Source organism: Nyctereutes procyonoides, unplaced genomic scaffold (assembly GCF_905146905.1).
Source record: "Nyctereutes procyonoides isolate TBG_1078 unplaced genomic scaffold, NYPRO_anot_genome, whole genome shotgun sequence".
NCBI lineage: Eukaryota > Metazoa > Chordata > Mammalia > Carnivora > Canidae > Nyctereutes > Nyctereutes procyonoides.
The window spans coordinates 23,250,871-23,265,634 of NW_026575133.1; the positions used below are offsets into that span (position 1 = coordinate 23,250,871).

Consider the following 14,764-nt stretch of genomic DNA (forward strand, 5'->3'; position numbering starts at 1 on the left):
CTCAGCAAGAAGCAAAAGGACAGTCTGCTGTCCTTTTGCAAAAAAGGATAAGTCTGTTTATCTTTCTCTCTCAGCTCCTGCCCCCCTGCCCCTGCTCATGCTCTCTCTTGCTCTCTCTCTCTCACCTTTAAAAAACAAAAGAAATATCATCATTATTCACTTGATCCTTGAACAATGAGGGGCTTGGAGTGCCAACCTCCCCCATGCAGTTGAAAGTCTCCATATAAATTTTGAATCCCCAAAAACTTCACTACTAAATAGCCCACTGTTGACCAGAAACCTTACCAATAACATGAGCAGTTGATTAACACATATTTTGTATGTTATATTGTATTATATATCATATTCTTACGATTAAGCAATCTAGAGAAAAGAAAATATTACTAAGAAAATTATGAGGAAGAGAAAATACATTTACAGTACCATATTTACTGGTAAACATCTGCATATAAGTGGACTTGCCCAGTTCAAACTCATCTTGTTCAAGGGTCATCAGTACTCTTATCGCCACCAACTTTAAAACAAAGAGGGGGGAAAAAAAAGTTGTTCCAGTTTAGGGATGCAAATGATATAGCAGTGGATGGATGTGCTGGGCCCCCATTGCCACACTTCAGAGTTGATGTTTTCTGGCATTGGCATGAGGCGAAATAGATTTTCGGGCATGGAAGAGGAGCATAGGTTCTGTCCTATTAAAGAGATCAATAGTCTAGCATATCCAATATTCCGTCTCCACACTGGCCAAGACAGATGCTTCAGAGAAGGCCATAAAAATCCATTAACATATTTAATTCACACTCTTGTACCATGGGAGACATATTCCTGTCCCAGCCCCAGCTGGTCATCCATCCTTGCCCTGAATATTCAACATTCATGTCCTCAAGGTAGCTTACAGACTTAAACTAATTAACCCTCTTCTTCCAAGAGGGTCACTTGCTGCTGTTCTCCATCTGTGAGCACCATCACTGACTCCTCGTTGTCACCCCAAGCCCGATTGACCTTATGCTCGTGGCCATTTAAAACTCCTGCTCCATTAAGACTGAGGACCGACCGCATGCGGGAGAGAGTGGTTGGCATTGAGGAGAAAGATTGGGATTTGGTTCCTTTCTGAAAGGGGTTCTAAGTCTGGTAGAGTGCTGTTTTTTCCTCCTGGATTACAGTTGCCTAAAAATATGTTGGTCTCCCCTGCTAGACAGGCATATACACACAAATGACACTCACATGGGGGGTGTATATACTGAAACAACGCAGTAGGGCACAGAAGAGTGATTTCTCAGAGCCTATACACTATACAATGGCTCCACTTGCATCACATTGGCCAGAATTTAGTCTTACGGTTTGATCCCGTTGTGAGGGAAGCAGGGACATGTGTTCATTTAATGGAGTGACAACGTGCTCAGATGCAAGTTGTGCTTCTGTTTCTATGAAAGAAGGGGACCAATTGGCAATTTTTGTCATGGGAGGCATCAAAGATTGTTTTTTTTTTAGCAAGGGAGTGACCAATCTAGACCTTTGGTTATTGGCATTTCTGGTTGCCCCCAAAAGGCAGCAGTAGGGCAGGACGTAGGGCTGGAAGAAGACCAGCAGCTGCAACAGCTGCCAGAGAACAACCAAGAGACAGAACGCATTCGTTGGTTCAACAACTAAGATGGTGTTGGGGGGTGATCTTTGAGAAAGCTGTTTCCCAAGAGTGACGAGGTGGACGCCAAACCCCGAAAGGATGGAAAAATCACCAATTGCTTTGTTTCTTTTGTTGAACGCGTCGGAGAAGAAATGGACATCTGCCAAAAATCATTGCTGGAAAGAGATCCTGTAAAGGGTGTTGTGAGAGAGTCAGGATGAAGTGAGGATTGTTAAGGGAACTTTTTTTTTTAAAATTACTATTTTATGTATTTATTCATGAGCGACACGGAGAGAGGCAGAGGGAGAAGCAGGCTCCCTGCAGGGAGCCCGACGCAGGATTCGATCTCAGGACCCTGGGATCACGCAGGCAGACGCTCAACCCTGAGCCCCACCCCCCCTCCCCGGGCGTCCCCGTTCTAGGAACTTCCGGCTCGCTCCCGCCCTGATGCCCACGACAGCGCCCGGCCTTCGGTCCTCGTCCTCGGCGGGCGGGTCGAAGCCGGAAAGGTGACCGGGACTCTCCGCTCGCGCTTCTCACGGTTCCCACGCCTAGGCAGCCCCGGAACCTGCAGAAGGCGGAACCCTAGGACGGGTGGCGGCGCGCCTCCCGCGGAACCAAAGGCGGCGCTCTCGGAGCCGCCCGGCCCCTGTGGGGAGCGGAAGCGCGGCGGCCGCCGCTTCCTGTTGCGGGCGGGCGCCGGGGGCCGGCCGTCGCCGAGGCGATGTTACCCTTCACCGTGAACTTCAAGGTGTCGGCGCGCACCCTCACCGGGGCCCTCAACGCTCACAACAAGGCGGCGGTGGACTGGTGAGGGCGCCGGGCTCGGCCAGGAGCGGGTCGGGGAAGGGGAACCGGAGGTCTCGCCCCCTCGGGACCTTGGCCTCGCCGAGCCTGGGGGCTGCGCTCTCGCTCCAGGGTTTCCTTCAGCGCTGGGTTTGTTGTTACCGTGAGACGGGTCAGAGCGCCCTGTGCGAACCCTCCCTGCGCAGTGGTAGTTGCCCTGGCGTGCTTCTGTGCGCCCTTTCCCCCGACCTCCGTCCCCGTCCCGGCCGCCTGCCTCCACCTCGGCTCCAGGCTCCGGGCTCCGGGCTCCAGGCTGCAGCCTCTAGGCTCCGGGCTCTAGGCTCCAGGCTCCAAGTTCCAGGTTCCAGGCTGCAGCCTCTAGGCTCCGGGCTCCAGGTTCCAGGCTGCAGCCTCTAGGCTCCGAGTTCCAGGTTCCAGGCTGCAGCCTCCAGGCTGTAGGCTCCAGGCTGCAGGCTCCGGGCTCCAGGCTCCAGGCTGCAGCCTCTAGGCTCCAGGTTCCAGGCTGTAGGCTCCTGGCTCCAGGCTCCCAGTCTAGGCTCCAGGCTCCGGGCTCTAGGCTCTGGGCTGCAGGCTACAGGCTACAGGCTCCGGGCTCTAGGCTGTAGGCTCTGGGCTCTAGGCTCCAGTCTCGGGGCTCTAGGCTGCAGGCTCCGGGCTCTAGGCTCTGGGCTGCAGGCTACAGGCTCCGGGCTCTAGACTCTAGGCTGCGGGCTCTAGGCTGCAGGCTCCAGCCTCCAGGTTGCAGGCTCCAGGCTCTAGGCTCCGGGCTCTAGGCTGCAGGCTCCAGGCTGCAGGCTGCAGCTTCCAGGCTCCAGGCTCCAAGCGGCAGGCTCTAGGCTGCAGGCTCCAGGCTCCAAGCTGCAGGGTCCAGACTGCAGCCTCCAGGTTCCAGGCTCTAGGCTCTAGGCTGCAGGCTCCAGGCTTGCGTCCCGCCCCTGCCCACTGGCTACCCACTCTGTCTTTTCCTCCTCTCCCTCTCGTATCCCTGTTTCTTACCTTTAGTCTTTGGACGGCTGGCCAGACTGTGCTAGGCACCTGTTTCTCACCTGTCCTCCCACCTTGACCGTTTTCACTGAAAACCCTGTGACTCGGAACATCCATGCTTAGCTGTAAAGCTGGGACCACTCGCTGCGAATAGCTGGCGGGAGGGATGAAACCTCTTGTCCTAGTGTTTTGTCTTTTGATCTGGTTGGAAGGACCAGAGTCTCATGGAAACAACCTTGGGCGCTTTGTGGGTGCTCAGGGTTCGAGGTTGAGTAAGATAAGGGGGACATTCCCTTAAGGGCAAAGAGATGGAGAGTCCTAATGGCTGTGCATGTGTGTCTCTTAGAAGCAGTTCTCCTTTATACGCACATAATAAACGAATGTCAACTTTTTTTTTTTTTTAGTTAGGTAGACATTTTATTTAAATGGGATAAGGTAAAACAAAAACAAAAACAAAAAAACCCAAACCCTGGCCTTTATGCTTAAATAATCATTGTATTAGGGGTAGTATGCATTAGTTAGATTTGCGATTTATCTTAGCATGGCTCTTGGCAAGAGAGAAGTTACATCGTTGTTTTGTACTTGACTTCTTAACATCACTGTTTTGTTAGGGGCTGGCAAGGTTTAATTGCTTACGGATGTCACTCGCTTGTGGTAGTGATCGATTCCAATACAGCCCAGACCCTTCAAGTCTTGGAAAAACACAAAGCTGACGTGGTCAAGGTAAGTCAAATCCGGTTTCCACCCTCTAACAGATGGCCTGTTCTGAAATTTCAGGTATCGCTAGATTCTCATTAGGTCGTACATGTAAATGTTGAGTAGCTTCTAGAGGTGATGATTCATTTGGGGGTAGCCTCACATTTCCATATATATGTGATTTCACAGGCAACCCAGGTTGAGCTATGAAATACTGGCCTTTAGGTGATTTTTTTTTTTAATTTATTTACGACACACACACACACACACACAGAGGGGCAGAGATACAGGCAGAGGGAGAAGCAGGCTCCATGCAGGGAGCCCGACATAGGACTCCATCCCCGGTCTCCAGGATCACACCCTGGGCCGAAGGCGGCGCTAAACTGCTGAGCAACCCGGGCTGCCCCCCTTAGGTGATTTTTAAAGCTGATGGATGGCACCAATTCTACCGTTTACCAGATCACTCATTCATTTGTTAGTTTTGAGCATTTAGTATATGCTAAGGATATAGAGATGAAAGCCCTCAAGCAGTTCATTGCCTGATGAGGAACAATGAAAACACACAAATACGGTATGATAAGTGAACGCGGTGGGAAGGCAAAGGAGCTACCTAACACCTAGTTGTATGTGTGTGTGTGGGGTGTTACAGAAGTCTTTCCAGTTTAGGGACCAGTAAACAGTAGTTAGCCAAGTGAAGAATTGGGGGAAGGAGCACCAAAGGTAAAGAAGACGACCAGACACAAAGGTAAGTAGTCGTGTCTAAAGATGGCTAAAAGGTGGGATGTGCCTAAAGGGTGATTGAGAGGAGGCAGCCAGAGAAACTCCTCCATCCTGAAAGTGTTAGAAGATTCTGAAGGAAATTTGGATTTTTAAGCAGGCAATTGATGAGGTTGTATTTGTATTCGAGAAAAACCTACTCTGGCAGCTGTGGAGGATTTCTTGGAGAGAGGCAAGATGAGGCCATGAGATCATTTAGGAGACTTTTGAAGAAATTGTGGCAGGGAATTGTAAGGACCTAAAATAAAGCTGAAGAAGGAAGGAGTCCTATTCAGGAGCTGCTGAAGAAGTAAACTTGATAGCCTTTTAGTAATCAGTTTAAGGACAGGGACTAGGATGATTCCAACTTCTGTTTGAAAAACTGAATGATAGTGTTGCTATGACAAGGGGAGTAGGTGTGAAATCAGTGAGTCTTCAGTTTTCAACATGTAACGTCTGAGACGCCTGGTGTAATTAAATTACAGTGATCTGGTGCTCGCTTTGGCAGCACAGATACTAAGATTACAGTGATCTGAAATTTTAGAGAGGATTAGAGCTTGAGATTTGGGGGTTTGGGTTTGTTTTAGATAACAGCTTTACTGAGATATTCATACCATAAAAACCACCTGTTTATAGTATACAAGTCCATGGTTTTGAATACATTCATAGAATTGTGTAGCCAGCACTGGAATTTCATCACTCTAAGAAACCCTGTACCTGTTTGTAGCTGCTCCCCTTAGGCATCCAGTAAAATACTTGCTATCTCTGGAGATTCACCTGTTCTCGACATTTCATATAAACAAAATCACACAATATGTGGCCTTTTGTGCCTAGCTGCTTTTCCTCTTCTTTCACTCAAGGTTCATCCATGTTTTAGCAATGTCAGTACTGTTCTTTTTTATTGCTAAATAATATTCCACCCTACAAGTATACCACATTCATATATTGATCGACCACTTTTTAGACATTATGAATAATGCTGCTATGAATATTTATGTACAAGTTTTCATGCAAACATATGTTTTCATTTCTCTTGGGTATATACTGAGGAGTCGAATTGCTGAGTCATATGGTGACTGTTTAACTTTTTGAGAAACTTCCAGACTATGTCCAAAGAGGCTACACCATTTTACATTCCTGTTAGCCGTATCTGAGGATTCCAGTTTCTCCACATCCTCACCAACGTTTGTTATTATCTGTCATTTTGATGCTAGCCTTCCTACTGGGTGTGAAGTGGTTTTTATTGTGATTTTGGTTTGCATTTCCCTGGTGGCTAATGATGTTGGGCATCTTTTCATGTGTTAACTGGTCACTTGTATATCTTCTTTGAGAAGTGATTCCTGGCCCATTTTAAAATTGTCTTTTTATTATAGAGTTTTTAGAATTCTTTATGTATTCTTCATAGGCGTCCCTTACCATAAATATGGTTGGGTAAATATTTTCTCTCCTTTTATAAGTTGTCTTATACTTTCTTGATGATATCCAATAAAACATTAAAGTTTTAAATTTTGATATCCAATTTATCTAGTTTTTCTTCTGTTTTCTTTGTTGTTAAGATTTACACCTTTGTTTTCTTCTAAGAATTTTATAGTTTTAGCTTTTACATTTAGGTTCCTGATGCATTTTGAATTAATGTTATATATAATGTAAAGTAGGAAAAATTGCAGTTGATTTTTGTATATTGACCTATATCCTGTGATCTTGCAAAACTCATTAGACCTAGTAACTTTGGAGGGATTTTTTTTTTTTTTTAAGATTTTATTTATTTATTCAGAGAGGAGAGAGAGAGAGGCAGAGACACAGGGAGAGGGAGAGAAGCAGGCTCCATGCAGGGAGCCCGAGACTTGATCCTGGGTCTCCAGGATCACGCCCTGGGCTGAAGGCGGCGCTAAACCGCTGAGCTACCCAGGCTGCCCTTGGAGGAATTTTTTTACATAGGCAGTCATGTTATCTGCAGATAGTGACTGTTTCTTCATTGATAATCTTTATGTCTTCTGGTTTTTTTCTTGTCACATTGCATTGACTGGGACTGCTGCTGTAATGAGTAGGAGCAGTGGGACGATACTCTTGTCTTATACTTGAGCCTGTGGGGAGGCATTCAGTCTTTCACCATTAAGTGGTGTTAGGTATAAGGTTTTATTTTGAAAAAATATATTCTCTCTCCTCCCCATTTCCCTGATCTTTTTGGCATTTCTGGAGTTTTCATTTCTTTGTGTGGATCCAAGTTTCGTTCTGGTATTATAGTCACTTTCCCTGAAGAATTTTCTTAAAGTTCTTGAGGTGTATTATCTAATATAGATTAATTCTCTTGGTTTTTATTTGTCTAGGAAGGTATTTCATCAGTTTTTTCTCATTAATACTTTAAAGTTATTCCACTGTCTTCCAACTTACATAATTTCTGAGAGAAATTATGTCTTTGTTTCTTTACATACAGTGTATGTTTTCTTGTCTAGTTGCCTACAGGATTTTCTCCTTATTCTTAGTTTTCAGCAGTTTGATTATGATGTTATCTAGGTGATTAAAAAATAGATATACACATACACACACTGCTTTGGGTTTTCATAAATGGAATTCAAGCACTTATATACATACAATCACAATCAGTTCTTATCCATGGTAGTTTTATTCTGTAAAGTTGCTGCAAACATTAAAATTAGTAAAAACTAAACTGTTGATTGCTCATAGGGGAAATACAAGTTAGGCTTCTGTGAGCCTCTTGTCACAACGTTTTCATCAACTGATTGGTATATAGCCTTGATTTGTATGTGTTTTTGTTGATTCATTAACATTCACCAGCAGCACTAAAACTCATGCCTGAACAGAGCTTATCTCATGTTTTTTCCATAAGTCACATCACAACTTCTTGTGCTTAGAACCATTAGACAGCATGTATTAGATATATTAGAACAGAATAAGGCTTATCGACACTGAATTTCAGGAAACTTTTTGTTTCCTTCTTTTTCGTGAATAGTGTAGGAATTGGTTAGTATACTTCCCTGCCTTAGCATTAGAAATTAATGTTTTGTTTTTTTTTTTTTAGAAATAAATGTTTTACGTATATATACACACACGTCTATATATATGTATGTATTTGAAGATTCTATAGTGTTGAGTCCATTTATTAAACACATACTTGTTGAGCACTAGCTTTGGCACTGCGTTAAGGTCTGGGAATAGAAATGTGAAGAAAGCCGGGACACCTGGGTGGCTCAGTGATTGAGTGTCTGCCTTTGCCTCCGGTCATGATCCCGGGATTCTGGGATTGAGTCCTGCCTTGGGCTCCCTGCAGGAAGCCTGCTTCTCCCTCTGCCTATGTCTGCCTCTCTGTGTCTCCCATGAATAAATAGATTTTAAGAAAGAAAGAAAAGAAAAAGAAAAGAAAGAAAAGGTGAATAAGGCCTGTGTGATCCTGCCCAGTGGAACTTAAGTTCATGGGTTAGTGATAGGTCAAGATGGGGTAAATACAATTACAAATTGTTATTTGGTAAATGCTTTGAAGAAGACAAGCTGGATGCTGAGCTAGAACGGAGGAGAGGTTCTGTGTAGCCACAGAATGCCATGGCCTAGGGTGAAATGAAGATCTTGTGTTTTATTCAGGACTTTGTCAGTATTTAATGCTCAGGATTAACCTGATTTGTGCTGGAATTCTTACAGTTTTTCTTGTAAATATTCCGTCCTTATGTTGTTGCTAGAGGTATGAAGCTTTTTTTTTTTTTCAGAAAAAATTAACATTTTTTTCCAGTTTTATGAAAAGGATAGCTAGAGTTATTTTTTTTTATTTATTTATTTTTTGCTTGCATTTGTTTTTTTTTTTTCCCTATTTTTCCCTCTGCAAAGCTTCGGTAGTTCTAAGTTATCTCCTTTTAATTAGGAGAGTGGAGTACAGAAAACCATTCTGCTTAGCAATTTAGGATGTTTTGTCATGATAGTATTGCAACTTTTAAAAAGTATCACAAATAATAAAAGTCTGACTTTTGAGATAGAAACCAATTTCCCGTTTATTCTTTCTAAATATTTTTGTAATGTAAGTATAGAATGTAGTTTGGGTTCTGTGATGTTTTATGAAAATTGTGTTTAGTTTCATCCAGTGCAAGTATTTACTTGATTTGATTTCTTCTTGATACTAGGTTAAATGGGCCAGGGAAAATTATCACCATAACATTGGCTCACCATATTCCTTGCGCTTAGCTTCTGCTGATGTCAATGGAAAGATCATCGTTTGGGATGTAGCAGCGGGAGTAGCTCAGTGTGAGATCCAAGAGCATGCCAAACCTATTCAGGGTGAGGAAAGTCTGTGCTCTGCTAAGTGTTTATATTAATACACTTACTCTTAGAGTATTTTTTTCCCCCTTTTAATATCATCACTTTCCAGTTAGCTCTTGTGTTTAGTATGTTTTATTTATCTGAATCTAGCTTTCTTTTCCTTATCAATATATTTCTGTGCATATTTCCTCAAATCTCAGCTGATTTGTGCTTTAATAAATTCCATTAATTTTAGCATCAGCCTCAAGCATGAGAAAAATTAAGCTGCTGTAAAAATCTTTTAATCTAAGCTACAATAAAGTAAACTTGGCTGAACTGCTGTTTTGAATTAGCCCTCAATTCTTACTTTCCATTAATAGAGATGATCCAAATTTTATTTTCATTTTCATATAGAACATCTGTTTATATTACTGACTTAAAACCAATGTATTATTCTTTAGACTCAAGGCTTTGATTGAGTGGCTGTCTTCACTGAGTGAGAGATATTTATTCTGTTTATTATTGTGTAAAAAACATGAAACTGCAAAGTACCATTAAATAATACTATAAGAATGTTAGGAAAGCCTGACATTGATCATCGCCAGGATAGTCTTTGACACAAAGTTTTAAGTAATGATTAGTGAAAATTGTCTTGTATTTTCTTTGAAGTAATTTGAAAATGTTAATCTTGAGATTCTTATGTCCAGGCAGCTCATTTTAATCTAAAATTGCACTTTTCCTGTGCAGTCTTGTCATATATAAACACATACATGCAACATAGAAGGAGGGGAAGTTAGGACTTTAAGGATTATGAAAAAAAAAAATCACAACTAAATGTCAAGGACGTATTAACCAAGTGTTCTGAAGTGACTTCTGAATTTTGCCTTTATCTGATCCTTACAGATGTTCAATGGTTGTGGAATCAAGATGCTTCCCGAGATTTACTACTTGCTATCCATCCACCAAATTATATTGTGCTCTGGAATGCAGATACTGGCACCAAACTGTGGAAGAAGAGCTATGCAGATAACATTCTTTCTTTCTCTTTTGACCCTTTTGATCCCTCACATTTAACTTGTGAGTAATAGTTTCTTGTGGAAAGTGAGTTATTTATAATATAATGTTCCATATGTAAGGTACACATAACCCACATCATACATCTATAATGTTAAAACAGCTGAGCCAAATGGAGAAGTCCATATATCTGCAACATCTAATACAGATACTAAATCATAAGCCCATATCATTTGCAAGTCTTTTGATGTTTAGTAATTTAAATCGACAAGCTATACCTTCACTGTGTTGAATTTGTAAATAGATTAGCTGGAGAGAGAGTTGCTGTGCTATTCTAATTCAGGCTTAAATTTGTTTTTCTAGGAACACTTAAAAAGAACCTGAATCAAGGGTTTCATTTAGTATGTGGCCAAATTCAGTTCTTCCTTTTAAAAAATCATTTAAATTCATGTGTGTGTTTTGAGTGCCATAAACAAACGAATATGAGGAGCAGAATAAGCCCAAGGGAATTTTTTCTTGCAGAGGTTGTTTTTGCCAGTGTGCTTTTGATGTCTCACTGAGCTGCTTGTTCTAAAAATTCGATTTGTTTTTAGACACAGTTTTGTGACTGAATGATTTGGGAAATATTCTTTATTCATCTAACAGGTATTTCTTGAGCTATTACTATATGCCAGGTATAAAGGAAATGAAGGGAAATGATGGATGTATTGGATAAAGTGGTCAGAGTAGGCTTCATTTTGATTTGATCAAAAACTGAAAAGAGGTAGGGGAATTAGCTGTGGGAAAGAATGTTTCCCCTGAATTTGAATGACTCAGAATTCTAACTTTTATCTACCAGCATTTGTTATTACTAAGTATATATCTGTGTGCTGAACATGGAAGAGAAGGGTGTACAAGCAGAAACTAAAATGGGAAACGCGGCTGTGCAACTACAATAGCATGTGGTTAGGCTTTGTATGTATATACATGTACATGGTCTGTGTATATGAACATGTGCGTACGTGCACTTCCTAGTTTGCTATGAAACACAGTGCTGTGGGAACACAGAGGAGGGCTGCTTTAGCTGATCCAGTGATGGAGGGAGGGCCTCACAAAAGAAGAGGAATGAATGAGACCTTGGAAGGTGACTTCTGTCATCTGAAAAGGAGACAAGGCCTCAGGCTAACTTACTGCATCTCTGTAATTTAGTTGATGAAAGCGCAATATATTTTAAAGCGTCCATTTCACCTAACATCTTTGATTTACTCATATTGAATGTGCTAGGGCTGTCATAACTCATGAATACTTCTTTGCTCCCTGTGTTTAAAGCAGCCTCACTAACTGCAGGGAGCCTGGATAGATGAGATTTCTTTGTTTAGATATCCTTATATTATCCCCAGTTTTGAGGAAGATTATTTTTCAGTCATAAAAGGGCATAATTTGTATTACTAAATGTGGTGCTGCCTTCTTGAATACTTCTGTTTCCTGTACACTTAGTAAGCCAGTGTTGGCACTCTATTTTTACTCTAGTTATAAAGAGAAAAAGAACACTCTTATACTTCCTAAGGTTCAAGCTGATGCTCTAAAAGAAAAAAATATATATATTTAGGCTGAGTAACTCATGATCATCATAAAAAAATTAGTATCACATCAAATATTTGAACTTGAAGTGTGATATGCGAAGCCTCTTATATATAAGCCTCTTATATATTTTTTCGTTCTTTGAATTTTATATTCTGAAAAGTCTTTGGGATTTTGAAGTTACGGGTATAATGAGGAAAGGTTTTTAATGAAAGTCTGTGCACTGAATTTATTTGGAAGAACAAACATTTGTTCTTTCTGCCAGTAACCTTCTGATATCTTTTTAATATAAAACATTAATTTAGAATGCTGAGCTTGGAGGCCCCTGGTGAATCGTAACGGACCACCTGTTTCACTTCAACTTGGAGAACATTCCAGTTATGTTATGACTACGTTACACTGCCAGTTCTATATTATTAAAATTATCATTACCTTGCTTTCAAAATTGTATTGGAATAAAACTCTGTGCTAAACTTGATTAAACTTTAATCAGAGTTTTGCTTCTCTTAATATAGTACTCACCAGCGAGGGTATTGTGTTCATCTCAGACTTCTCTCCATCCAAGCCTCCCTCGGGCCCTGGGAAAAAAGTTTATATATCTAGCCCACACTCCAGCCCAGCTCATAACAAGCTGGCTGCAGCCACGGGAGCCAAGAAAGCTCTCAATAAAGTAAAAATCTTAATCACTCAGGAGAAACCTAGGTAAGTTATAAGTGTAAAACTAACCACGGTTCATCTGTTTATTTATCATCCATTCATGAAATGTCATTTTTGAAGATGTATTGATACTGATTTTCTTCTTTGCCTTAACCTTTCTCATTTCTAGTTTTGAATTTGTGTAAAGGAGAAGAATGTTTTGTTTCTTATCCCAAAGAGGAGATTCCACTTTTGACGTGGCTCCTTTGTTGCCACTCATTGTGCTAACCTCTCCCCCACTGATTTTTGAAGACTTCTGATTTTTCTCTCAGAAAATATAAGATGATTCCACAGTTGGCAGTTGAATACATTCAAAAATTGGGGACAAACCTGGATTTTCATTTTTAAATACGTTTTCCTGACTTAAGAAGTGCTGTGCAGTCTCATTAGCTAATAAAATATGGGTGTTTTTCTTTTGCATGTAAACATGTTTCTCATACTGGTTAAAGGCCAGGATTCTAGGGGAAATTACAGTTATGTGACTCAGAAAATTGTTTAATCATGCTCAAATTTCACTCTCCCAATCTCTAAAACAGTGTTTTACAGGATTTTATATGGTTGTTACAAGAATTAATAGATATGGTAGTTTAAGTACTTAATGTGGTAGTTGATGACTTAGTAAACATTTATTTGGTAAATGCTACCTATTGTATATTTCAGAAATCGCAATTAAATAGAATTTTAAGTAACTAATTTTGTGCATTAGAAATAGATTTCAGTATTTTTTTTTCTAGAGAGCTGTGATTATTCTTCTGTTTTATTGCTTTGGCAGTTTTTTGGCATTCATTTTAAAAAGGCTCTTTTAATATGCTGAAATTCTGTCTAGGTTTTGTGGGTAATTACCTGAAAAATATATGGTAAAATACAGATTGCTCCACAAATATATTCTGAATTTATATATAAATAATCATATTTATGTATTAAACCATTGACAGGTTAAGTTCACTAATTTATCCCCCACCCTGTGCCCAAATAATTTAAGATTGTTCCTTATGTATCTTGAGAATTTTCTATTTATTTTTCATTGATTCTGTTACAAATCTTTTAAAATCTAAATTGTTTTATATTATGATTTATAAATGTTATATCTTCTCATAGGAGTCATACATTCATTTTAAGTTCGGGGGAAACGAGTTATTTAATCCCTTCAAATAGAACTACTCCAGGTGCCTTTACATGTGTTATCCTACTACAGTTCTGGGCAGTGATACTGTGCCTATCTCGTAAGTGAGGAAATTGAGCTCTAAATAATCCTCAAGCTTACCCAACTAGGAAATGGCAGAGCCAAGATTTTAATGTAATCCATGCCCTTTTTTAGTCCTCTAATCTAACTTTTATTTTATTTTATTTTCAGTAAAAGAGAGTGTTTTTATTAAAGCATGAGGATAGGACCCATGGGCAGAAAGAGGCGCCTAACTTTTTTTTAATCATTAGGTAAAAAGAAAGTAGTACATAGTTATATGTTTATTCCTATTGAAATATGTTTAATATAAAAGGTTATGATTGAATATAAGTGAGTCACAAATTGCTAAAATGATTCTTGAGATTCTTGAACAATCTACAATCTTTGTAGAGTTTTATTAATTGTATTTACATAGAAGAAAATGCTGTGATAAGTGAATAAAATACCCTACTTTGTTTCAAAAAAGATTTAAGACAGCTTAAAAATGAATGAAGGCAGAGGGGAGGAAGTGAATGAAGGCAGAGGGGAGGAAGTGACTTATCCAAGGCTATACAGAAGTTCCATTGACTCCTTATCCAAGGGCCCTAATTGCCCACATTTTTACTAAGTCTTGATTTCATCAGTCTGCTTGGTACTTCTAATTGCAAAATAAAAATAAAACTATAACATAAAAGCACTAAAAATATAACTATATAACTAAAAATAAAAAATAAAGGCACTATCGTGTGAATGCTGGTGTAGTTCTGTCACTACGTTATAGACTTACTATTTAAGTTTTTCAAAAATGTAGAAAAGTATCTCTATCCAACATATGCAATACTATTGACATAATTTGGGTTTTGGCACATAGTAGGGATCTGAGTTTTAGATGCTATTGGTCTGTTCAGGAAACAATTGTACCTTCTCATCGACCATTATGTGGAAAGGACAAAATTCAGTCCTTTATTAGCTTTTTCTGGTATGAATACAGCCTAATTCATTTTTTGATGCCTAAAATATCTTTACTTTTTTCAGCGCTGAATTTATAACTCTCAATGATTGCCTTCAGTTGGCATATCTGCCTTCCAAAAGAAATCACATGTTGTTACTCTATCCTCGGGAGATTTTAATCCTTGACCTTGAGGTGAATCAAACTGTGGGAGTGATTGCAATAGAACGAACAGGAGTTCCATTTCTGCAGGTATCTGTGATTTATAAATTAAATATCA

General features: G+C 40.2%; 1 protein-coding gene across 1 annotated transcript in view; it reads left to right on the top strand.

Annotated features, from left to right (window-relative positions):
- The first annotated feature begins 2,299 nt into the window (after nt 1–2,299).
- Nucleotides 2,300–14,764, top strand: part of WDR11 (WD repeat domain 11) — a 59,221-nt gene continuing 46,756 nt past the window's right edge. Inside the window, exons 1-6 of the mRNA XM_055300250.1 lie at nt 2,300–2,428; nt 4,021–4,132; nt 8,989–9,142; nt 10,007–10,180; nt 12,193–12,379; nt 14,571–14,736. Coding sequence (XP_055156225.1) covers nt 2,343–2,428; nt 4,021–4,132; nt 8,989–9,142; nt 10,007–10,180; nt 12,193–12,379; nt 14,571–14,736 — 879 coding nt within the window. The 5' untranslated portion in view covers nt 2,300–2,342. The remainder of the gene's footprint in view (nt 2,429–4,020; nt 4,133–8,988; nt 9,143–10,006; nt 10,181–12,192; nt 12,380–14,570; nt 14,737–14,764) is intronic.